This window comes from Bombus huntii, chromosome 1 (assembly GCF_024542735.1).
Source record: "Bombus huntii isolate Logan2020A chromosome 1, iyBomHunt1.1, whole genome shotgun sequence".
Classification (NCBI taxonomy): domain Eukaryota; kingdom Metazoa; phylum Arthropoda; class Insecta; order Hymenoptera; family Apidae; genus Bombus; species Bombus huntii.
In genome coordinates this window covers 14,228,421-14,253,654 of record NC_066238.1, presented here as the reverse complement: position 1 = coordinate 14,253,654, position 25,234 = coordinate 14,228,421, and the positions used below count along the sequence as shown (strand labels likewise).

General features: G+C 29.6%; 5 protein-coding genes across 11 annotated transcripts in view; 3 read left to right on the top strand and 2 right to left on the bottom strand.

Annotated features, from left to right (window-relative positions):
* Positions 1-40: 40 nt before the first annotated feature.
* Positions 41-9,908, bottom strand: LOC126869759 (adenylate kinase isoenzyme 1). Of its 7 annotated transcripts, none has more exons than XM_050626708.1 (5): positions 9,647-9,908; positions 5,947-6,243; positions 2,903-3,028; positions 1,235-1,420; positions 41-494 (listed from the first exon to the last, which is right to left on the bottom strand). In XM_050626708.1, the coding sequence occupies exons 2-5, from the start codon at positions 6,130-6,132 to the stop codon at positions 417-419; spliced, it is 576 nt and encodes a 191-aa protein (XP_050482665.1). In that variant the 5' UTR covers positions 6,133-6,243; positions 9,647-9,908; the 3' UTR covers positions 41-416. The 7 variants fall into 7 exon arrangements, with proteins under 7 accessions (XP_050482665.1, XP_050482659.1, XP_050482688.1 ...); XM_050626702.1 differs by having other exon boundaries at positions 5,947-6,228; positions 9,647-9,907; XM_050626731.1 differs by lacking the exon at positions 9,647-9,908 and adding an exon at positions 9,196-9,334 and having other exon boundaries at positions 5,947-6,228.
* Positions 9,909-10,779: 871 nt separating this feature from the next.
* On the top strand, positions 10,780-14,181 carry LOC126869376 (T-complex protein 1 subunit eta). The gene is made up of 6 exons (XM_050625842.1): positions 10,780-10,941; positions 11,535-11,795; positions 12,027-12,356; positions 12,444-12,916; positions 12,987-13,256; positions 13,335-14,181. Exons 1-6 carry the CDS (start codon positions 10,939-10,941, stop codon positions 13,624-13,626), a joined length of 1,629 nt encoding a protein of 542 aa, XP_050481799.1. The 5' UTR covers positions 10,780-10,938; the 3' UTR covers positions 13,627-14,181.
* Positions 14,182-14,360: 179 nt separating this feature from the next.
* Positions 14,361-21,547, top strand: LOC126869795 (uncharacterized). Its single transcript, XM_050626794.1, has 7 exons — positions 14,361-15,202; positions 15,279-15,380; positions 18,717-18,887; positions 18,993-19,255; positions 19,326-19,430; positions 19,508-19,670; positions 19,752-21,547. Exons 1-7 carry the CDS (start codon positions 14,737-14,739, stop codon positions 19,910-19,912), a joined length of 1,431 nt encoding a protein of 476 aa, XP_050482751.1. The 5' UTR covers positions 14,361-14,736; the 3' UTR covers positions 19,913-21,547.
* Positions 16,730-18,292, bottom strand: LOC126869653 (mitochondrial protein C2orf69 homolog). The gene is made up of 5 exons (XM_050626489.1): positions 17,843-18,292; positions 17,621-17,745; positions 17,399-17,549; positions 17,085-17,328; positions 16,730-16,993 (listed from the first exon to the last, which is right to left on the bottom strand). Exons 1-5 carry the CDS (start codon positions 17,969-17,971, stop codon positions 16,791-16,793), a joined length of 852 nt encoding a protein of 283 aa, XP_050482446.1. The 5' UTR covers positions 17,972-18,292; the 3' UTR covers positions 16,730-16,790.
* Positions 21,548-22,846: 1,299 nt separating the features above from the next.
* The window catches only part of LOC126869227 (V-type proton ATPase 116 kDa subunit a 1), a 53,216-nt gene continuing 50,828 nt past the window's right edge, over positions 22,847-25,234 (top strand). Inside the window, exon 1 of the mRNA XM_050625494.1 lies at positions 22,847-22,996. The gene's annotated coding sequence lies outside the window, so the exon portion shown is untranslated. The remainder of the gene's footprint in view (positions 22,997-25,234) is intronic.

Genomic DNA, 25,234 nt, shown 5'->3' with positions numbered 1-25,234 from the left:
TGGAGAATGGGCTTTCCATGATTGTGAAATAGCGTAATTAATTATTATTATTATTATTATTCGAAACAATCGATAAAATTACGAGCGATGTTATAACAATCAAAAGATGAGGTATTTTCTACGAAATATCGTGAATTATTTCGTTAACAGTTCTATTTTAACTCGTTATAGAATATATCGCCAACAAGAACAGGTACTCTTTGGTATCTAATACACGTATTCGACCGTTACTGTACGCCAAACTATCAAAACGTTGAATAAATCGTTCATAGACTTGTACAAATCAAATATTTGTATAAATACAAATGGGTAAGAAACGTAAAATATATTTTATATTTTGATCGTAGACTTCCAAAGAATTATGTCGAATGATTTTGACGGTTTTATAGAAGGATCTCTATGAGAGACTTCAGGATCTATTTCAATTTCAACAAAGCATCTAACGCTTTGGAAACTTCGGCGAATATGTCATCCACACTGCCTTCAGCATTGATCTACATGAAACATTGAAGAAGGTTCCATTATTGCGTCTATTCGTTATCAGGATTTGTTTATATTGAGTTGTTGGAAAAATTCGTAGCATTTTTAACAGTCGATCTATTCTATTCTCTAAATTTAGTCTATTCTGCGTGTCATATATACTCGATAAGATTTCCGAAAGAATTACTTATACACAAGCATATACCTTTGCGGAACGCTGCTTGAACACAGTTACTACGTCTAATTGGACAGCAAATACATCGATTAAAGATAAAAAGTATTGGTAGATAAAGATAAAAAGATGGTATTGATCGAGAAAAAAACACGTCGTGTGCCAACAACAACAAGAAAAAAAAAGAAAGATTTATAAAGAAGAACAAGAGAATCTCTCGAAGAAGCAAACGATCACGAAACTACTCGATAAATCGCTCGATGAAACTCGTCGAAGTGACGCATATCGTGTCATTCGTTTTCCGTAAAGATCCAATAATTTAAAATTTTATAAAAATTGATATTGGCTGAAAGACGATGGACACCAAAATTATCATAAGTTAACGTAATCGGTTACCGAAGTATGTAGGAGAAAACTATTTGTGAAAACGCAGAACAGCGCGAATTCTGATTTCACGAAAGCTTACTATACATATACATGTACAATATGTACATATGTTCTTTCAAACTCCTTTTCACTACAATCTTTCCAAATAGCCCAATATGTTGAAAAGAATTAGAAAATGATCGCACGAATACTCACTCTTAGAACTTTGTCTTTGTAATGGTTAACAATTTCTCCATTTTTTACGTTAAATATCTGAATTCTCTTTTTGATCGTTTCAAGATTATCGTCAGCTCTTTGCGATACTGCTGCGCGCCCTAGTAGCCTCTTCTCTAACGTTTCGTTCGAAACATCGAAGAAAATGATTAAATCGACAGGACACACCTAAATTCATGAAAATACTCGCGATTAGTCTTGTTTCTCTGTCTTTCTCTCTTTTACGTTACCAATTCCCAACTTTCCCTTTCATTTCATAGCGTATTTCATAACTTTTGGTCCATTACTTTATAACATTTTAACACAGACAATATTACGTGTTTGCGTCAAATATACAGTGGATTCCCGTATAACGCGAGTTCCTACAACGCAATCCCTATAACGCGCCAAATACATATAACAAAGCAGGATAATAAATTCATTGAAAGGATCGAACCTGTATGAGCGAAGCCGATTCGACGATTGAAAATGAATATTTAATTCCAACGGAACGAAGGCGTTGGAATGTGATTTTGGACGATTCGGATAGTGACTAACAATCAAGATTGTACAAGTATTTTTCAATTTGAAAAAATGTTAAAAAGCATGATGCATAAATTTATGTAATTACATTTTTATTAAATTTCAATGAAATAAGAGATTTTTTACAAACGTTAATAATATGTTTTGTTTTTAATCATCTTCGTATATATGCCATTTATTTTTAAACTTCCGTCTTATTTGATGAAACGTACTTTACTTGTTAGGTTATACGCGTTATGTACGAGAAAACTTCCCGTACAGCTCGATTTCCTGCAACGCCAATTCATATAGCACGTAACGTATTAACCGCATTATACGAGAGTCTACTGTACACTGTAGGTGAATAAAAATACGTAAGTTCTATGGAAGGTTAGAAAAGTAAATAAATTTCTCTGTGTTATAACGTTAGCGTGCGACATAGACTCGTTGGTGTTTCGAAACTTCGATCATTTTTCTATTGGGAATTGCTACTGCTTATTGCTATAATTAGACTATGAATATTTGCATTTATAAGAAATTTATTAGAAATGTACAGAATGTACATAGTATCTATTATAAAGATACAGGATGTCTCATCTTTTTCCATAAAACGATGCCGGTATATTGTACCAATTATATCAAGTAGAAGAAAGAAAAAATCATACAAATCGCACAAGTATGATGGATAATTACTCATAAGTACTTTCTTTGAAAAGATTTTCATATTTTTAGGTTACGCACATTTCCGTTAAAATATTCTTCTTTTTCTACTTTTCATTATTTATTTATACGTATAACAACATGAAACTTTGCTCAATCGCTCATTGGATAAATCCAAGAATTCTTTCAAATTGGTCATAAATGATAAACAACTGGCAATATTCACTAGAAATACGTTAAAAAAAGGTCCATAAATCTGTGGAGTAAATTAAAAAGACACGGTTTTAAACCAAACTGTATGTATCGATGACTAATGTTTCCTCGTGAGACATCTTGCAGAAACTATAAAACCTATGACTATAAAACCATATACTTGAAACAGTATAAAACATTCGCCCATATAAACGTCAACGATTCTTTCTTATAAACATGCGTAGTCTAGTTATACGTAATATGTAATATTTTTATAATCGTCGTGTTAATGCTTACTTTCTTTTCGAAAAGGAGACCTTGTTCTAATTCACGGGGATATCCGTCAATAAGAAATCCAGTTTTTGTAGCTTTTTCCTTCTTAGCCTTTTCCATCCGTTCTCTTATCAGATCCAGTACGATATCCTAGTAAAACAAAGAATATTTTTATACTTTTCTGTCATGTACTATGTATATTTTAATTACAGCGTTCTCGTTTGTATACTTTTTATTATTTGTTTTATTTTTATTTTTTAATAGGTTATGGGTTACGAAAGTAGCTTAGGAAAAAGAGCAAATACAAAAAAGATCGCTGAAACTTTTATTAGCTATCATTTTGTCCATTTCTTAAAAAATAGGCCTATTCGAATATAGTTAATAATCTTTTCTACGTTCTTTTCCATCGTTTTCGCTCATTATATACGTCAAACGTACTCGTCCGATATTAAGAGATACGCCATGTTCGAACAAAGTATGAAATAATGTAAAGACAATTTGGACGATCTTGGACTATGTTGGACAATCTTTTTAAAGATCTTTTAAATGATTTACACAGAGTGTATACATACTTGCGATAAATATTTTCTAACTCGTACACACTACTTGTACATTTCAAAATGTTTTCAAAATGGGAAATGAAACACATGACGTACGTGTGTGTATGCTATGTATATATACTATGTATTCCTAAACTATGTAGCTATTTGAAAAATTTGAACAAAAGAGTTTCGTAATATTTTCTAGGCTTACGTTCGTTCTTTTCAAGAACGAAACAACTGAATAGAATATAGTAATATAGAATGCAGTGTTTTTTCCTATAATCAATAACTTGGAAGATAATCGCATGTAAAATCGACTTTACGCGCGTCATTGAAATAATGATTTTTATGTTCGAAGATTCAGGGGTATCCATCTTCCTTACCCAATCGACCTTAAATTTTGCACAGATTAGTGATTTTTATTAATGGAAACTGTTCCGGCAGTCTGTGCGTAACGAACCGTGAAAAAGATATTTTTGCCCAAGAGTAAAAGAGTATATGTGTGTACAAGCATATAGTAGATTAGTGACGATCCATAACCTATTCTCACCAGGCCTGGTCAAATGACCGGTTTCAAAATATCATTAAAAATTCATTCATCGTTATTTCTTTCGTTCGTCTAACTTTATATAAATTCTCATATTAACAAAAATCGAGGAATTGATTAATCAGATAATATAAGAATTTACATAAAGTTCGATGAACAAAAGAAATTATTCGTTGTCAAAAGTATCGCTATTGTAGCTAACATTTTCTTGCGCGTGCTTGTATCGTGTTTAACTTGAAACCTCAAACCAACTGGCACGTTCGTCTCGAATACATCCCGGACCATCCCTGGTCAGTGGTCGTATAAAAATACTAACGCGTAAACAGCACAAATACGAGGCGGACACGGAACGGGTACCGTTGTGCGGAAATGGATCTTTAATAAGCTTGTGATTCATCTTCGGATAACGAATAAACCATCCATCGCCAGATAACATACAGGGTGCAGCCGAATAACATGTACAAGTGAGCACGAAGCGAGTCCTTATAAAAAATAAATACAAAATATGGAATAAAATTTTTTCATTAAGGTCTAGTTTTCGAGAAAATCGAGTTTGAAAACTTCTCAAGTATACTTGAACATGGCTAATTACCGACTGGATACGAGTAAATAATTGATAGGTTGTTATCGTAGAAGCGAAAGTATGTACAAGATATAAAATAAAATATTTTCGTTCAAGGCTTTATTTTCAAGAAAATAGAGTTCGAACATGTTTAATTAGGAATCGATCTAGTACTTACGCGCGTACGATGAATTTTCAAATTTATTTTTTCGGAAACAGAGCGTCTTGAGAAAAAATTTTATTGTACATTTTCCGTTTATTTTTACACGTAGAATGACCTTCTGTCGATTATACAGTTCTGTCTAGTCCGGAATTAGCTACATTCAAATATACTTGATAAATTTTCAAATTCGATTTTTTTGTAAACTAAGTCTTAAATGAAAAAATTTTATTCTATATTTTGTTCTTATTTTTTCATAAGGAATCACCTCGTGCCCGCTTGTACGTATTATTCGGCCGCACCCTGTATATCTTGTCTATAATTTTATCGCTCTACGCTTGACGATTATTTTTACAGACTCGTATCGCGTGGTTCGACATTTCTTAAAACTCATATAACGTACGATGACGTACGTGAATTTTAGTCATAGATACCAACTTCGAGCGATAACAAAGTAAACAAAAATTCACAATTTTTTATGTACCGTTATATGCATCTGTAAGAAGAGTATTCGTATTTATTACGTATGTACATATAAGTATAGTAATTATAACAATAATTGAATATTTTATAGTGAATAATAGATGATACATATATAATGTCGCTATTTGATTAAAGATCTATTATCGATAGATAGATAATGCAGAAACCGACAGAGTAAAATCTGGGAACAATCTGGAGATATTACATATGTATGTTATATACGTATCTATATGCTTATAGCATTAATACATCGTTAAACAACGTCTGCACTGTTTACATATTTCGATAACTCTTTGTCATTTATTTGGTATTAGGTAGCTTCGTAAGTGCATTCCTAAAAAAACTTGTCTTACTTGACAATGAATTTCTTCATTTGAAATCTTTTCACCTAGCTTTTATTTTTTAAAAGCTTTTAAAATATTCAGTTTGTTTGTTATAAAAAAAAATGTTTTATCAAGATCAGAATATGAGTAAGATGAAATATATTTTTTATGAGTAATTAATATTTCTTATTTACTACTACTATTTACTATTATTCCCTATACTTAATTGCTCTATCTTTACTCGATGTATTTGATATCCAGCTACAAGCAGTATCTATTATCGAGTAAAAGAATATTTAAATAACTATTTCGATTCCATTCCGAGTCGTACAACGCGTAGGATATAACAGAAAAAATCAACTGGCAAAAACAATACGAATACTTTTCAAGCAACTTACAAATTCATGGAATAATCTGACATCGTGTTTAAACATTACGAAACATTATTTACCGTTGAGACAAATAAACCTTGGGACATGGTTTCCTGTAGCGAAGCTCCTCTGGGACTACCACTGGCAACTTCTTCTCGCAGTAGATCACCGCTGCTTATGTGAAAGAATCCATATTTTGCAATTATTCGTTCGCACTGTGTTCCTTTCCCACATCCTGGCCCACCGATTATCCAGACGGTCTTCATCCTCTCAGATTTTCCCGATGCTTCTCGTACAGTGGATATAAATTCTTGTTCGAGATATAACTTGCAAATGTCCGCTACTGCCGTCTGTTTTTCGTCCTAGCAAGAATGTACCTTTTGCCCATTAATTCAATTCCATCAGATTTTGAACATTATGATGGCGATCTGCTTGGTTAGTTCCCCTAAATGATCGATACGCGAATGTTCCACGGATGATTTTACGTTGCACCAATGTGAAATATTTCACAGATGAATTAGTATACGTACATATGTATTCAATAACGTATTTGCTACCAAAAGAATTCGCACGTCATTGTATACGAAGATCACGAAAGAGGATCACACGACAAGCTCGTTTTTCTCGAATTTCCGATTTTAATATCGCTTCACGACGAATTTGACTATGACAGCACGATCGTGAAAGTGAAAACAAGCCCAAAGGCGTAACGAAATCTTGACAAGGTTATAATACATATAAAAAGGGATGGGATAAGTCAAGCCGGAGTGGATACACTGATAAAAGAAGGAAAACAAGCGAAAAAGAAATGTAGAAGAAAACGATCCAGATACAGTGAAGGGTATAAATTATAAATTCATTAGAACAACGGGAAGAAAGGAAGGAAGAAAGGAATAGCACAGATAAGATATGAAAACACAGAAAGATGGAACATGATAGCTGAAAGAAGATGTGACCTGTGCGGGAACAGATGCGCTAAGACATCTAGTACCAGATTGTAGAAAAACAGAGGGAGAAATTAGCATAGAGGACGACGCGGAAAGTAGAGGAGGTAAAAAAAGGAAAGGTGAGGATAGAAGATTTTAGAATTCAGAATTTTAAACGGAGAAGGTTAAAGATTCGCGAACCATGCCACCATATCATGTGCATTACGATTACACTACTAGTCATTTCAAACGCTAATAGCAACCGTTTTAACCTGTTAACTGCGAACTTTAGTATCAAAAATACCTTACAGGGTGCGCAGATAAAATCAAACAATGACGAGTATACACGTCAAGCGCAGTTAACTGGTTAAATACCTGGTTATCAGGGGATTAACGAAGATATCATATTCTAATTTTATCTAAGGTTTAGAAGCACGGTTTATATCTCTTTCTTACATCTCTTATTTATACTTATTATAAATATATTTATATCTATTACGGCATTGATAGACTGCTTATAAGCAAGGTGTTTGCGTTTTTATGGATTATTATTATGAATTAGCATCCTTGCGATTAGCGAAAATCGTGAAAAGACTAGAAATGAAAAAAATTGTTACACTGCGTTTTACTGATCCATACAACAGACTGCGTCGATTCAATCTTGTTATATTCGCAATATTTTCCAAAAGACAAAGCTAATCTTTAACTTTTTGAATGACATTTAGCAATTACCCATGACGTACAAGTGCTTTTGGCAAATATTAATATTATCTTTTATTATGATAGAAATATGATTAATACATATATATATATATTTCATAACCGCTTTAATTAGAATCGTTGATATGCATATATACAGCATATTTAACTACAAGCATTACGACTCGATCTAATAGATCTGATAGATCTACTGTTAAAAGTAAATAATAATTTTCGGGCACAAGTGTTTCGATTAGAAACTTGCTTTTTGTAGAAAATTTAATGTAATTAGTTTGTACTAATACACTGATACCTATATATATTTATTAATATATATTTATTAATTGTACCTTGTTATTTCGATTCCCTTGATCAATATATCTATTTTGCTTCTAATATTCTCTCTAACCGTGTATACTTCCCTTGAACTTTAAGGTAATTTTCATACATGAACGTTTTATGGTAGTAGGATTGAACGTTATGCATTAGCTTCAGCCCATTGACCACATAAATTAACGTTCGTATACGTGATTGTGTTAAAAATACTTGCTAGCGCTAGATTAAACTCATTCCCAGTCTCGAGTGCACATTACGTACGAAAGTACACATTTTTCCCTTTTTTCATCCACATTACGATGAATTATGAATTTTTACATCGCGTTAAAATAGTAAGGAAAATCATTCGTAAAAATACGAATAAATATACAAAATATTTTTACACAATTTAATATTTTTTTATCAATTTTAATACTTTTTCGTTTTCTTAATACTCGAAACAATATTACTTTTTTTATAATTTATTTCAATAAATCTAGATGCATGTTCAGTAATTTATATAATTTTGAAAACACTTGAGAAAAATACAGTATTTATTTGTACAGCTGACTTTGTTTGTCAGATTGGCTATTATTCCATCTCGAAATGATGATATCGCTTGAACGATAAACATGATAAGTATTTCATATTTGCTCGTAATAAGGAGATTGAAATTGGCACGTTCTTTACGAAAGTAAGCTAGCCAAAAATTGCCAAAATTCTACAGTTTCTATTATTAAGAAATAAATCAAATTGCCATACTATTATCGTTCACGCTACATGTATCAAACTTCTCTATAGTATATGCTTTCAGTAGCTTTTTTCTTACGGTTTCTAACGCAAAAAATGCTCAAAACAGACAAAATTTGTTTTACATAACGATACGAAACTAAAATTTCGTCAATTTCATTGCTGTTTGTATCTATAACTTTATTCTTAGTTAAAATAAAACACAGCTAATTTATTTATAACAGCTAAAATACAGCTTATTTATATACTAGATATACGATTATGTATTAAATTACGTATTACCTACCTACCGCACTCAAGTATAAATACGAGGACAAACGAAATATTTATTCATCTTAAAGAAAGAGTACATATATATATGAGAGCAAATATGAAATTTGTAATAACTTAAAATTTTTAACTGATAGTGTACTAAACGCACTGTTATATAAATTAACTCGATATTCATTGTGATAGCCACTTATTATTATCATTTTATTGTAACGCGTATTAAATAATTGAAATGATAACGGTAATGAAAGCAAAACGAAACAGTAAAAATGGCGCGACTACAGAGCTATGAAAGCGCTATGCAGTATTTTAACAAGACAGAGAGAAACTATCGGAATAAATACAGCGACAACACATGTAACCGCTTACTTACTACTCAAGATCCATCAGATTCAAGATTTCACTATTAACTAATAAAAGTTAAGAGAATACCTAATTAAAGCTTGTCCGTTAAAATTTTAAACATATCGATTTTTTATTGGCTCGTCGTCATAGGGTGGGAGTGATTTTACGCATGTGCAATGATGTAACATCAGCATCTTACATTCAAGATGAATACAGTACAAGTACAGTGTTACATAGTTCATGTAACTCACATCCCTGGCACCTTGAATTTCCTACCATCCTTAATATTACTACACGTAAATATCAATTTAAAAATGTGTAAAATCATTTTAAGGACGACAAGCGTGAAAAACTGCAGCACACACACAATCATATATATAATGTAAAAATCACATTTAGAAGGATAAGCATATGGAATTATATTCGGGAAATGCGATACAAATTCTTTAAGTTTTAAATATTTATTTGCTTTTACCTCGACAATAAAATTATCTTGTTCCGAAACGTACACGAATATACGATTTCGTTGAATTACACTTAAAGTTAATAGTATCGCGCAACACAAGATATACACTTTTTAGAATTTTATCGTTAATTGCCGTCAGAATTGTCAGAAACTTGCGCGCCTCGCTTAAAAGCTCTAACACGACTAGATTAATTTCAGCGCTTACACTGGTCACTCAGGGCGCAGATTATGTAGGTGGTTGTATTGGCATTAGATGTACATATATATATAAAAGCATCCGGTCGAAACTTACAAAGCGAATGCTTACAATGTTTAAAAATAAATATGCGGTAAATGTTGGACCTCAGTTTCTATTCGTGTAATCGGACCACGAATTACACCCACGCCCTCCCAACCCCAACAATCCCCTTCGTACTGTTGACTGGTATCAGACTGTCAGCTGCTGACTCCAAATCCTGCGGTTTTCGTCTGCTTTTGGATGAACGAGCGAAATTTTCTTTTTGTTTAAATCAACGCCATCTGTCGCTTGTTTTAAAAAAGCTTACTAAAAGCTAAACTGGTGGAATGGTAATATTTATTATTTTATATATATTACTGTTAGGTAAAATAAAAGGCATACATGATATAACATTAAAAGATTGAAGCAAGACTAAAGGCATTACATAAATGTTATTCATTTTAATCATAGTTATTGTAAAAAAAAATTACGCTTCCAAAGTAACATGAAATTTTTTCTATTAAAACGTTAATACAAGAATACGTATATACGTACTACGCTGTAATCGAAAACAACAATTTTGTACAAATTTCGTTTAAACGAATCGAATATTCGACCTTTTGTGATGGAGGTTATGTAGTAAAATATTAAAAACTAACAAAAGTAAAAAGCCGAATTATCATCTACTTTTTTCATTACTTTGTTATATTTCCTATCCATTATTAAATCATAAAATGTTACATAGTTAGGAATACAGTTAATGTAATTGCATCAATATATACGTATTAAAATATACACGTGTACATACTCCAACTCATGTAATATATTTATTCTATTTTTATGTAATTATCTATTTCAAAAATTATAATTTAAATTATCTCAAACATTAACAGGTTTAAATTCGAGATTTTTATTGATCAGCCACTTTTTATGAAGCTACTTCCGTTAAGTGTGAACGATACCTAACGCTTGTATCCTAGTAGAATCATCTCGAATACTATTTACAGGTTACTGAAGTAACTTTGCTCAAGCACAGTGAGTGAAATTTCAAGAAACTGAAAAGTTATAACGTGGGTTTATAAAAATGGTAAGCTGAGTAAATTTTTTATTTAAATTACAGAAAACATAAAACTTTTACTAAAAAATATGAATTTAGATTTATATTACGAATTTTGTTATAAACCGCTATATGTCGAAAATTAATATGATTTTATGTCAGCAAAATACAGTTCTTTTTAATAATAATGGGGAATTCTATACAAATGAGTTATTAAACTTAGAAAACTAGTAAAGCGAAATACAGAAAAATGAGTATTACATTATAGCTCTAACCTTATATGGAGATTAATTTCGGCTTACTCCCACAATGTGCATGTGGAAACAATCTAACTAATAGGTGGTGGTATTTCTAAAGTTCCAATAAAAACTGATCAGTTTTATTTACCATAAATATTTAACATGATAACAAAAGAAAAAAAATATTGTTTCTTAATTCATTTGTCTTGCTGAAATCTGACAGACATCATTAGTTTTATGCAGCCATAGTGTCATAAAAGCACATGTATTAAATATAATATATTAAAAATGGGAAGATACATGAGAGTACATAATTATTGTTATTATAATCATCATTAACAATGATTATGTAGTTCATTCATATATGTGTATTTTTTTTTGTAGCAACCTCAAATAATTTTACTTAAAGAAGGCACAGATGCATCACAAGGAAAACAACAGCTAATATCAAATATAAATGCATGTCAAATAGTAGTTGATGCTGTCAGAACTACTTTAGGTCCTCGAGGGATGGATAAACTTATTGTTGATCAAAATGGAAAAGCAACTATTTCCAATGATGGTGCAACCATTTTAAAATTGCTGGAAATCGTTCATCCTGCGGCAAAGACCCTAGTTGATATTGCAAAGTCTCAAGATGCAGAGGTAAATAATATGTTATAAATATAAACTCTGTAAAAACTTAAAATGTGATGTAATCAAAATATAACATTACTAGTTAATATACAGAGAACAGTATGTTAAGAACTTATAGACTGGTAACGTCTTGAAGATATGTAGTTATCTCAATAATGTTCAAACATTTTATTAAGTTATATTCTATATTAAACTCGTAATTGTTTTATACATGCCTCAATTTTATCATTTATTTTATAGGTTGGTGATGGTACTACGAGTGTAGTTTTATTAGCAGGAGAATTCTTGAAACAAATGAAGCCATTTATTGAAGAAGGAGTACATCCACGTATAATGATTAAAGCTCTTCGTCTTGCACTTCAAGTAGCAATTGAAAAAATAAATGCAGTAAGTGTTAAGATAGATAAGTCTGACCAAACAAAATTAGTGGAACTTTTAGAAGAGTGTGCAGCCACATCTATGAGTTCAAAATTAATTCATCAGCAAAAAGAGTTTTTCAGTCGTATGGTTGTAAAAGCTGTCATGATGCTTGATGAGATGTTACCTCTCAATATGATCGGTATTAAAAAGGTAAATTTATTTGAAAGCTAATTTACACAATATTGTGAAAAATGCTAAGTTACATTTGTTTATTATAACACATATATATATATATAGGTTTCTGGTGGAGCATTGGAAGATTCAGAATTGATTAAAGGTGTAGCTTTTAAGAAAACATTTTCTTATGCTGGATTTGAAATGCAACCTAAGAAATATCAAGATTGTAAAATTGCTCTATTAAATATAGAATTAGAACTTAAAGCAGAAAGAGACAATGCTGAAATACGTGTGGATAATGTTATGGAATATCAAAAAATAGTTGATGCTGAATGGCAAATTTTATACGACAAGCTTGACAAGATTCACAAGAGTGGAGCACAAGTAGTATTATCGAAATTACCAATCGGTGATGTCGCTACGCAATATTTCGCAGATCGAGACATGTTCTGCGCAGGTAGAGTTCCTGAAGAGGATTTAAAAAGGACAATGAAAGCATGTGGTGGAAGTATTCTAACAACTGTACATGACATCAAAGAATCAGATCTTGGTAGATGTGAAATGTTTGAGGAAAGACAAATTGGAGGGGAAAGGTATTTTAAATGCAACAAATAATCGGACGTTAATAATTAATGATTATTATATCAAAATAATTATTTTTAGATTTAATTTCTTCTATGAAGGATCACGTGCTAAAACATGTACATTTATACTTCGCGGAGGAGCAGAACAATTCTTAGAAGAAACAGAAAGATCTTTGCATGATGCTATCATGGTTGTTAGACGTTTGTTTAAAACAAATGCCTATGTAGCTGGTGGTGGAGCTATTGAGATGCAACTGTCGAAAACATTACGAGACTATTCTCGTGTAATAGCAGGAAAAGAACAACTTTTAATTGGAGCAATAGCTCGTGCACTTGAGGTTATTCCAAGGTACGTATTTTAGTTCAACTTTTATTTTAACATCTATAATTTTAATTTTTTAGAAAATAATAATTATATTAATTTCAGACAACTATGTGATAACGCTGGTTTTGATGCAACAAATATTTTGAACAAATTGCGACAGAAACAACATAAAGGCATGCATACTTATGGTGTTGATATCAATACCGAAGACATTGGTGATAATATGTTAGCTTATGTGTGGGAACCTGCTGTAGTAAAAATTAATGCCTTAACAGCTGCAACTGAAGCAGCATGTCTTATTTTATCTGTTGATGAAACTATAAAAAACCCCAAAAGTAGTCAGGATAATGGACCACATGCTCCAATGGGTCGTGGCATGGGAAGACCAATGTAATAATAAATCGCTTTATTAACTTAAAAAAAAAACATGTGCTAATGTATTGCAACAATTCGCTTATATGATTACAAATTATTCAACACAATTTTTACATACTTCTTTTCTATACTGTAATATAAGATAAAATGAATTTCAAAGTCTTGTTCCGGAAATAGTTCAATATTTTATCGCAAAAATATTTTATCACAATCAGGATAATATAGTAACATAATATTATGTTTATCGTATTTTACATACGTACGAGTTACAAGAATACCCACTTTTTATTTATAAAATTGTAAACTATTGATTTAATTGCGAAATTTAATATTAAAAGGAAAAATTCTTTTTACGCTTCACAAAAATTTAAAAGAACATGAAAATATCGTCATTACATTATTGACCTTATAAATGTTAACATCAACGGTAACGGTAACTACAGCTTATTTGTTATTAAATTTCGCCATCATTGTATCATGAAATTCGTAAGTAGGTCTCGATTTAGTTTTAATGTAACATTTTACATTTGCTTACTATTTTTAATAAAAAGCATTTCCTGTTTCACAAGTTTAAGTGTTGAGATAAAAATATAATATAATTTTGTTCGTTATCTTTACCTTACATTATCCTTAAAATACATATATTCTTAATTTAAATATTTAAACATTTTTACTGTAAGCTTATTCTAGGAATAAAAATTTTCACTAAAAGTTTTCATGAAGAGTATTACTGTTACTATAGTAGCAATTAAAATAACAATTATGTTCATATCAAAGTTTGTGTTTAATTACGAATCATTAACCTTCCGAAGCGAAATTCGAACTGTTGTTTCGATAATTGGAGTTGTAATGACTTGTAGATTTGTAGACAACTTCATTTGTGTAACCAGTTATGACAGATTAATTTTGCCTGTGTTCGAGTTCGAAGGAAACAGAATGAGTTATATGCTGTTTGTAAATAAAGCGTGGTGTATATGGTGTGATCGTTAATTATAAAAAACACATATTTTATGTGAATTTGTTATGAGATATATGAAACATATCTACCCGATTAATATGAACAAAATTTTGATTTAAGAAAATTGATTGCTTATAACTTTTTTCCAATTAGTATAGGGAATCGGTAAATATGAAAATCGAAAGATTTTGGAAACGTCGATTTTTGCGAAAAAAGTTGAAATATACGTTAATTTGTGTATTCATAGTTTCTATTATTTTCGTTGCTTATCAGTTAGTTTACTTTAAAAAACTTAATCAAGTGACCGTAGGAAAATACATTAGTGGATCTGTACGAAAAACTAATTATATCGATGGTAAAATGAGTTCAAGATGGAATGAACCATTGCATTCAAAATTACTTCGCGATAAAAAAGGTCGAACTGTATCGTTACGTGGAACGCGTGATCAAGATATTTCAAAATACTTGCCAAATGTACGGGGGAAATTTGTTTGTTTTACTTCAAAAGACGAAATAGACTTTTTTAAAATTAATGATAACTACTGTGATTGTCCTTTGGATGGTAGTGATGAGCCTGGTACCAATGCATGTAATAATGGTGCCTTTAATTGTGAACTTTCATCCTTGCAATTTATAGGTATACTTAATAATTTAAATTTCATTATATAATATTTATTTTTCTATTAATGACATTATGATTATTTTTGAACAAGTCCCAATAAAAATACCATCTTATAAAGTTAATGATGGATATTGTGATTGTTGCGATGGATCTGATGAATGGGCTGAAGTTAAATTATCACGCTTAAATAATGGTAACTATTTTTATTAAGAAAACTATATAAATTTAATTATTTAACGACAATTTGTTTCAGAATCTGGAAGTATAATTTACTATCGTACAAAATGTCCAAATAGATGCTAGGAAAATTCAAATTAATATCACAGAATATTTATTTTGTATGGATTATTATCTAAATTAATATCTCTATATTGTAGATAAAGCTTTACAGTGTATCAAAGTTATTTTCTAAAATTTTTTTGTAAAATTTATATATTACTTGTAATATTATATAATATTAAGGGTATGTTACTTAAGTTATTGAAAAGATATTTCAAAATTTAGTAAAAATTTTGTTTAGATGATGCATTAATAATATGTTACAAAATTTGTCATAAAACATATTTTATGTTCATATTAAGTTATCATATGAAAATAATATTTTAGCATTAATATATGATGCTAGATATATCATCAATATTTATTTTTATATTCACTATACATGCATAAATGTTGAATTAAAGAGCTAAATGCGATTTATAAAAAGAATTTGAGTATAAATTATAATTAAAATTTTATATCATCTTGTTACAATTATGGATTTCCTTATTCAGTTGCTGTATGAACATATAATTTTTTAATTATACAGGGTGATTCCGGGTGGGTGATACAACAGGGCTGGTGATGATTCTATATGAAAAAATAAGCTGAAAATATAGAATAAAATTTTTTCATGCGATGCTTTCTTTCCGAGAAAATCGGATTTACTCGAATATATTTAAACTTGGCTAAGTACCGACTAGATATGAGCAAATCAACAGGAGGTTATTCTACACACGAAATAAGTTAAAAATAAAATAATGTAAAATTAAATTTTTCAATTTAAAACCTTATTTTCAAGAAAATAAAGTTTAAACATGTTCGGTTAAGAACCTGATCTTGTACAAGCACAAGATACATTTTCAAATCTATTTTTCTCTGAGATAAAGCTTCCTGCAGAAAGATTTGTTTTATATTTTCAACATATATTCATATGCAGTTTAGCCTCCTATCAATTATTAATTCCTCTTCAGTCCGGTACTAGCCAAGTTTAAGCATACTTGTCAAATCTTCAAACTTGATTTTCTCAAAAACAGAGCATCATATGAAAAAAATTTATCCTACATTTTCGACTTATCTTTTCACGTAGAGTCATCTTCTACCGGGTTACACATCCCTCCAGCCTCTCCCTTATATGGTAATACAAAATTGATATTTTATACTTAATTCAAATAATTCTATCATATGCTCTACCATAAAAAAAATTTCTATGGAATGTGATACTGTACTTAAGAGGTTCATATATTTTCATATCACCTAATTAATGAAATCAAACATCAGAAATCATTATAGACATTTTCCATTTAATGTTATCACTAAAAATGACGTTACTGTGTATATAATATTACTGTGTATAATTCCGAATAACTTTAAGAACATTAAAATGATTTTGTAAACTTCTTGTTTTATCTGTGAAATGTAAAGTCCGTTTTATAGGAATTCCTAAATTTCGTAAAATATTACAAAAATGGCTTTCTTCTTCACCAATCCATGGACGATGAGAATCTTGAACTTGATATGGTGTAACATGAACATTAACATCTATCCCTACAATAATATATATCAACGTTTAACATAAAGTTAACAAAGCATTTAATAAATATATTGTAAAGGCTTCAAGCTCAATAAATAGTATTACTTAATTTTGCAAAAGATTCTAATATGGATTTCTCCACAATCCATGTATCCTTAGAACCTGCATGTCCACCATCCAACCACCACATGCTTTCAATAAGACGTATAAAGTTATTAATTTCAATATCAGGATCTAATTTATTTTGGTAATAATGAAACTCATGGAGTAATTGATTTAAAACAATACAACCTTTGCTAAAGCCAACTAATGTTAGTTTTGCTTTCTCAATATTCAAGTGAGTAAATTCCTAAACATCAAATATATTTGTATTAATTAAAAATCATAAATTTACAGTTCATAATTTATAGTATGTATACCTTGTCTGTATTATATGTATTAATTCTATTTACAGAAAATTTAAGTAATTCTTGTAAATGTTTTAAAGCATTATGTGTTGGACAAAATAATGGTATACCATATTCTTTTGATGGTACAAAGTTATCAAAATAACTTAACGTTTCTAATACCCTAAAACAATATTGCAGCTAATAATAATAAAAATCAAATATATCGTTTTTAACATAGCTTATAAATATCACCTAGATGGTCGAATTAAAAATACATGTTTTTTAGGAAAGCTAATAGTAAGTATCTTGGCTGTATTTTCTAAACTCCATTCTATATATGTTTTGCTACCTGCATGTTTCATGTTTTCTTGAGTGTCCTATAATAAAAATATGTTCATATAAATATTTATACACTGTACTATATTATTGTTTAATAGAGCTATTTAATTTAGTTATGCAAAGCATTTTATGTACCTGAATATCACCTCCAAAATATAAAAGAACATCCTGACTTGATGATAATATTGGACTTGAATAAATTATATCATCAAATCGACCGGTAATTCCGGGAACATTTTTCCAAATCCAAATTTTAGATGACATAATGTTCCGAGATGATTTTATACAATAAGGTTAGAATAAAAGTAAGTATAATAAATTATATTATTATATTTATCCAATTTGTGAATATAACAAATTACATTATGATATTCTCCTAATTTGTGAATATAACAAATTATATTATCGCAAAATTATTTTATAATTCCTTCACAATTATACACACTTGTTTAATGTTAATGTCTACTACATATACAATACAATAATACGAATATTAGTGCTAAAGAACGGATTTGTTAAATGGCTGCAATATTGTAGTTTTACTTGAATTTATATTTTTAACAATTTAGTACTTCAATGTAGCTGTTCCTGTTGAATAAAATTGATGTATTGAATAAAATTGACATATACGTAAGACGTGGAATATGATCAAATTTACTTAAGGATTCTATAAATTTTTGTGATGCCAAAGCATATGATCTTTATGTTACAATAACAAAACGATATGCATTTAAATTTTTATATAAAATGGAGTTAATATAATTATTTTGAGTATAAAATATATGTATACAAATTATGTACAATTTTAAAAGTACCATTTTGAATTTGAGTTTCGTCGTGAATAAAGTCCAACAATTATTACGTAAGATATTACAAAAATAGAGAACGTCGATTTCAAATTTTATTACGTTTGCAGTAAATGTTAAATATTTTAATATTATTTAAATAATCAAAATTATGTGCCTTTAAATTGTATGACATAACCCAGATCTATACGTATCCTTTTCAGTTTTAAAAAGATATAAATCAAAGCTAGTCATGCACTGTGATTCAAACTTTACAACGGTGTGGGATCCTCTTCAAATATTTAATTATCATACACATTATAAGTACGCTGTTGTTATACTGAACAGTCCACTTTATTGGAAAGATAATACTTTACTTCAAATTTGGAAAAGAGGTATGTTTTCTGTGCTTAAAACTAGTTGAATAACAAATAAAGAAGATTACATATATTTGGCAATCTTTGTTAAAAATAATTCATTCAGAAGTGTATGCTATTCAGCTCAGGTTAATGTTACTGTTGATGGTGGAACGTACAGATGGCTACATTATTTAGAAGAGCAAGGTATTGATTTATTAAATGAAGATAATACTGAATATGTACCAAATTTAATTACTGGTGATATGGATAGTTGCTCTCCTTTAATTCTTGAAAAACTAAAGAGTATGGGCTCAATGATTATTAAAACACCTGATCAAGATCACACAGACTATACGAAAGCTTTGCTTCAATTGGGACAATATGCTAAAAAAGAAGATATAGAGGTAATGTAGAATATTTTATAAGATTTGTTGAGTGAATTATACTCAATAATGAGACGATTACTGTTTACAGTTAAATGGAATATACGTGTTTGCAGACACTTCAGGGAGATTTGATCATATCATGGGAAATATTAATACACTTTATAGAAGCGATAAGATTATTGAACATGTACAAGTAATTATTACTTATTTAATTGTAACTTAGATTTATTTTAAGATATTTTCATTTATTAAATTTTATGTATTTTTTAGGTGATTCAAATTGCAAACAATTCATTGACATGGGTTTTAAGACCGGGTCTTCATAGTATAATCATTCCTAAAATTTTGGTAGAAAACAATAGCTGGTGTGGACTGTTACCAATTGGTGCACCTGTTAACAGTATAATAACAACTGGTTTGAAATGGAATTTAAGTATGTATTGATCAATTTAATGAAAGTGATATGTTTGAATCGGTTCAGTATTATAGAAAAAAAATGTGTTTCATCTCTTAGACAATGCAACATTACAATTTGGGAGTCTTGTGAGTTCTTCAAATACATATGACAATTGCTCTGAAGTAACTATAAATACAGATTCACCAGTGATATGGACTATGGGTATAGAACCACTTCAAAAGAATACAAGTAATTATGAAATATCACAAAATACTTGATGGCATTCTGTGTTAATCGTTTTTCAATATTTTCTGTACATTTGAAAATATGTGTTATAGAATTAATAATATTTATAATACTATAATATAATAATATGTACTTGAACATTTTCTAAAGTTGCTGTATATGCAACTGATGAATTTCATTATAATAGAGAAAGCTAGACAAATTTCTCTGAATTCAAATTACAAAAATATCAAAGTAGATATTTTTTTATTTGTTCAGCATAATTTATATTTATAAGCTTATAAGGTTTATGGAAAGTTAGATATTTTTTATATAAAGTTATAAAGGTTCAAGAACAATATTTCAAAATTTTGAAACTTTAGGTCTTACTAAAACGTTTTATTTTTTTATTATACGATTTTAAAAATATGTTATGCTTGTTGTTTAAATAACATGTAAAAGAAATGTATATACTAGATATATATATTAGACTCTTTGTTAATAACTCAAGTGGTACATTTGTTCTTTTCAACCATAATAATATATGATTGAAAAGTAGAAAATTTATAAGGTAACAAGTAAACTTTTTAAGTTTATAATTTAATGCTGGTGTTTATTACCATGACAAAATTTGCAAAGGTAATTTATAATTTTAATAATTTTTATTTTGATATATTGTTGATATTAAACATGTAAATATGTTTGATCATTTTTTAATTTATATGTACTTAATAAAAGCTAAAATTTCATTAAAATAATACGCTAGAACTCTTTGGTATATTATTTATTTAATAATAATTGGCATAAGTAATTGTGTACATATAAAAAAAGATGAAAATTCAAATTTACTACAATAGTTTCTTTTCCATTTGAAAATTCTATTTAAAAGCTGAATTTTTTATATGACATAAAATAGAATTGTATCTAAGAATTGTACTTAAGAAAATTATTTGTATAACTGTTATAAAAGATTATTTCAAAGCATTAAATAATTTGTAGTAATCTTCAATCCAGGTAAATTTTCGAAAAGGACAAAGAGACGGAATGTTTATATATAAAACCAAATTCCATTGACTATAAATCATGAAATTCAAAACTAGTATTTTCTATATTCCCCTAAATTTCACACTTTAAGTTATTAGTAACAGTAAACTATATTTTTGGATTAATACATAATGAAAATTGACATATTCTTTAAATGTTTCCTATGTTTAATCTTAGTCTTTTCTTTCGAGGTTATATAACAATTAGGAATATACATATGTATATAATTTGTATATAATATGTGTATTATATATGATCTATGGTGATTAGACATGTGATCGATGATTAGTTAGTCAAAATAATATTAATAAGTACCGGTCAATGGAGTGTTTCTCAATTAAATCAAGCATATAACGATAATAATGTGGTGTAAAAAGAAAAATTGAAAAATTAATGTTATAAAGGTCGGAAAATTATTAACTGTTTGTGTATATGTATGTACGCACATGAACAAAAATGATAATTAGTTGTCTTTATTTTGTTTAAAAAATGACATTGTACTATTGCACATATTAAGATGTAACTAAGTAAATAACGTCAATTCAAAATATGTATTTATTTATATTTATTGTATATAACACACCAATTATAGACTATGGATTTTGTAATTAAAAAATATCAATACATAAAAATCTCGAATTTTATCATTATCATTTTATAATTTTTAATTCCATACAAATTGGATAGAAAAGACACTTAATATGTATGACGTTTTGCATGTATCTAAACTGTCTATGATTTGAAAAAACGACGTGACTGGAATATTTTAAATATAGATAAGTATTTAATCATCGGAATAGTTAAAAAATTCAATTATGGCATGATTATTTTCTAAATACTTATATTCACAACCCTATGTGTATAATATCCTGCATATTACAGTTGATAGTCCAATTTCATAGCTCTGTATAAAATTGTACATACGTATTTACTTTGGAAGAAAACAATCTTTATATACAGTTAATTAATCACAAGAGCAATCGTAGGAGCCCTTCATTTCTGATTTATTATCTCCTTATAAAAGTCTTGTTTCTTATTTCAAATTGTTGAGCTCGATGTTCACGATTTATTTGAGCATCATATGTATCTAATTTGAAACTCGTTACTTCAACTGATTTGCTCAATGAAATCCCCAATGAAGTCCTTGACCGAGTCAATGGTTTCCGTAGAATCAATCAATTTGTCCTTTTAGTAGTGTCACCGTTCTTCCGTTGCACTCATAACGCGTTGCATTTAATAGAAGGATATACCACTACCAGTTTTAACAATAAGCTAGACGAACGTATGGTAACGATATAGAATTCCCTTCAAATTTTATATCTTCCACTTTTTTATTTCCCGTCACCATCACAAATAATTTACTTTTCAGATATTTCAATTTGATGACACGTAATAGATACTAAGAGCTGTAGTTAAAGAATAACGAACAATTTTGCTTATTATTATCAACTTTACTGTAAATCTTTATACTGGGTATGTGTCTGCGCGCGCGCGCGTACGTGACAAATCTTTATACATATAAAACTGTCTAGAATGTGTCTATCATACTCAAAGATAGCTGATAGTAACATGTATACTAGCAGTCATAGTTTATAATCTTCATTATTATTTAAAGTTATAATAATATAATACAATTATATTACAACTGTCAATATAATAATAATAATAATATAAAAATCGATGTATAATTTGATTGTATCTACATACTTACATTGTAAAATCAGCACGCACGTGCAGACGCGATTAGTCGAAGCGGGGGAAGTAAACCACTAAAATACGGACTTACGTGTGCACACACGCACACACACACACACACACACACATACATGTCACAACGATCAGCTGTAGCGATGTTTACATTTGTTGGCATCCTCGACGACGGTGTACCGCGTGGTGGGGTCGCGGCCACTGGCCAGTTTCTTGCGGTCTTTCGAACGGTTGGTATCGTTTTCGTCGTAGTTTTCTTAATCTAATTACTAATCATCACTGTTAATCGTTCGCGTGTTTACGGTGAAAGTTTCACAAGGATATAAAGTGTGGCGTGGTGGATGTGTCAAATGTGTTATCATTGGTCTAATAATCGAAAGAAATCGGTAAGTTGTTGAGATCGTTTTTGAGATATCTGAAAATATTTGACGTAAAGTTCATCGTGTAACTAATTGTAAGTACATATATACATTTATTTCAAATGGTTCACTGATATTACATACTGTACCATGCGTACTACACCATTACTGATTGAAATACGAAATATTATAAAGACGAGCAGCAAGGGTTCGTTGGTATACATATACATACATATATGCACATGTTTGAATGTATTCTATCTATCGTTCGAATTATCGAATATACATATTGTGTGTTACGTAGTCGTAGTACTAGTCGGTGCAGTCGGTTTTTCGTTACGCGATATCGCGTGGCAGTGCTGCTGCTGCGCTGTTTCGCGGTTTTCGAAACACAAGATATGTGCATCGAACTCTTTACCGTTATCTCATCGCGTGCATTTTCGCATGGCTAACAATCATCGGCAATAACTCCTTGAAAGTACTTAATCTTCACGGACACCACTATGTGAACGTTGTTTAATTGGACCTTGGTGATCTTCTATCTTAGGCTACGCGCATATTTTCCATCGATGGTAACTTTTCAATTAGCTTTCGGTCAAGGTGAACCGCGCTGCAAACAATTGTGTCGCTTCGATTCTTCCGTGACGTTTTGCGTGCTTTAACAAGAGTAGTGCCGTTTGGCCCGAGTACTGTGCCTTGCTACCAAAATGGTGTCAGACACCGAGTGTAAATAACCTTATGAACGTAAGAATAGACGTACGAGACGAATTGGGTTTATATATCTGTTGCGCCGAAGCCGAAGAAAGCGTTCTTGTGTGTATTAGACTCAGGGGAATAGTTGGTACGCGTTTTGGCAACCGTTCTTACTAGATTTCGCACAGATGTATCGAAAGAAATTTCTGACACGGTTACCTAGATTTTTGAAACGCCAATAATTAATTCATAATAGGTCGTAACGAAAATAATTCTGTTTTAAACATACGTTTCTTATTTAATTTTGAATTATTATTTAAATTTTAAATTTGAATTTTTGCTGAATTACAAATGATTAAGTACTTTGTGGAAATTTTAGAAACTTTTAAATCTATAACGTGTGTTAACGTACTAACGTTTTAAAGAAATATTTATATATTCATTTTAGACGAATAATTAATATGCGTTGCGTAAGGTATCAGAGACGTAAATACGGGTCCATAAATTTCAATCTTTTAAGTTATTTTAAACGCAGGAGATAATTTTAACAAATCATTATCAGGAATTTGAGCGTTATTGCGTCGCGTAGGCTTATGTTGGATATTTGCGTTAAGAGATTATTAACATTCTCAGCTTTTTGAAAAATCATATCAGTAAGAATGTGTTTCATATAACGTTCACGCGAATTAAATTTTAATGTATGCGTTATATTATATGTAGGCATGGAAACGATTAATATATTATTTAAAATCATTAAGAAATTTCTATTACTTCGTACATTTATACTAAATCTTGTACTTGTAGGTATATGTATATATTTAGGAGTCATAATCAAAATGAGCGTAAATTAAAAAATATTAGATAATATAAATAGTTTCTTAACATTAATATTTAATTAATTATTCATAGATACGACTGAGAAGAAATAATATTATCAGAATATGATCTGCTACAATCAAATAACTCCATTACTTTCATATTATTTTAATAACTTCATTACTTAAAATATAATTCTTAAATAAACGAAATATGCTTCAGAATCAAATTCTAGGATTGAAAGCGCATACACAGTTAAATAGTGATAAAAGTAAAATATTAGAGAAGTTCGTATAGCGTGATATAAGAAATCTTAACTCTTGTCGATGCCGATATAGACGATACAGTTAACCATAAACTGTAGTATATTTCTAAAATGAAACAAGAGTGACCAAAGGGTTAAAACATAGTTTATACCTAAACACTCTTATTTTATAGTTATACAGTATATATACATTATATATATGTAAAAGTTACAAGATACTTGGTAAAAGATTAATATACAACATGGATACTAACCTTGTTTCATATAGAAATTAAATAAAATCGAATAAAATATACAATGTTTTTGGGATATATATATATAAAAATGAAGTAAACTACACAGTTTTCTTTGTTCTTTTTTCTCTACTCTCGCCGTCGCATCGCTCTCTTCACACAGCTCTCTAGTCGACTAATCTGTTCACATTTCGTACTCGCTCATGCTCGTAACTTATAACACATAGTGTCATTTTCTTCATGGCAACCTCTAATAAC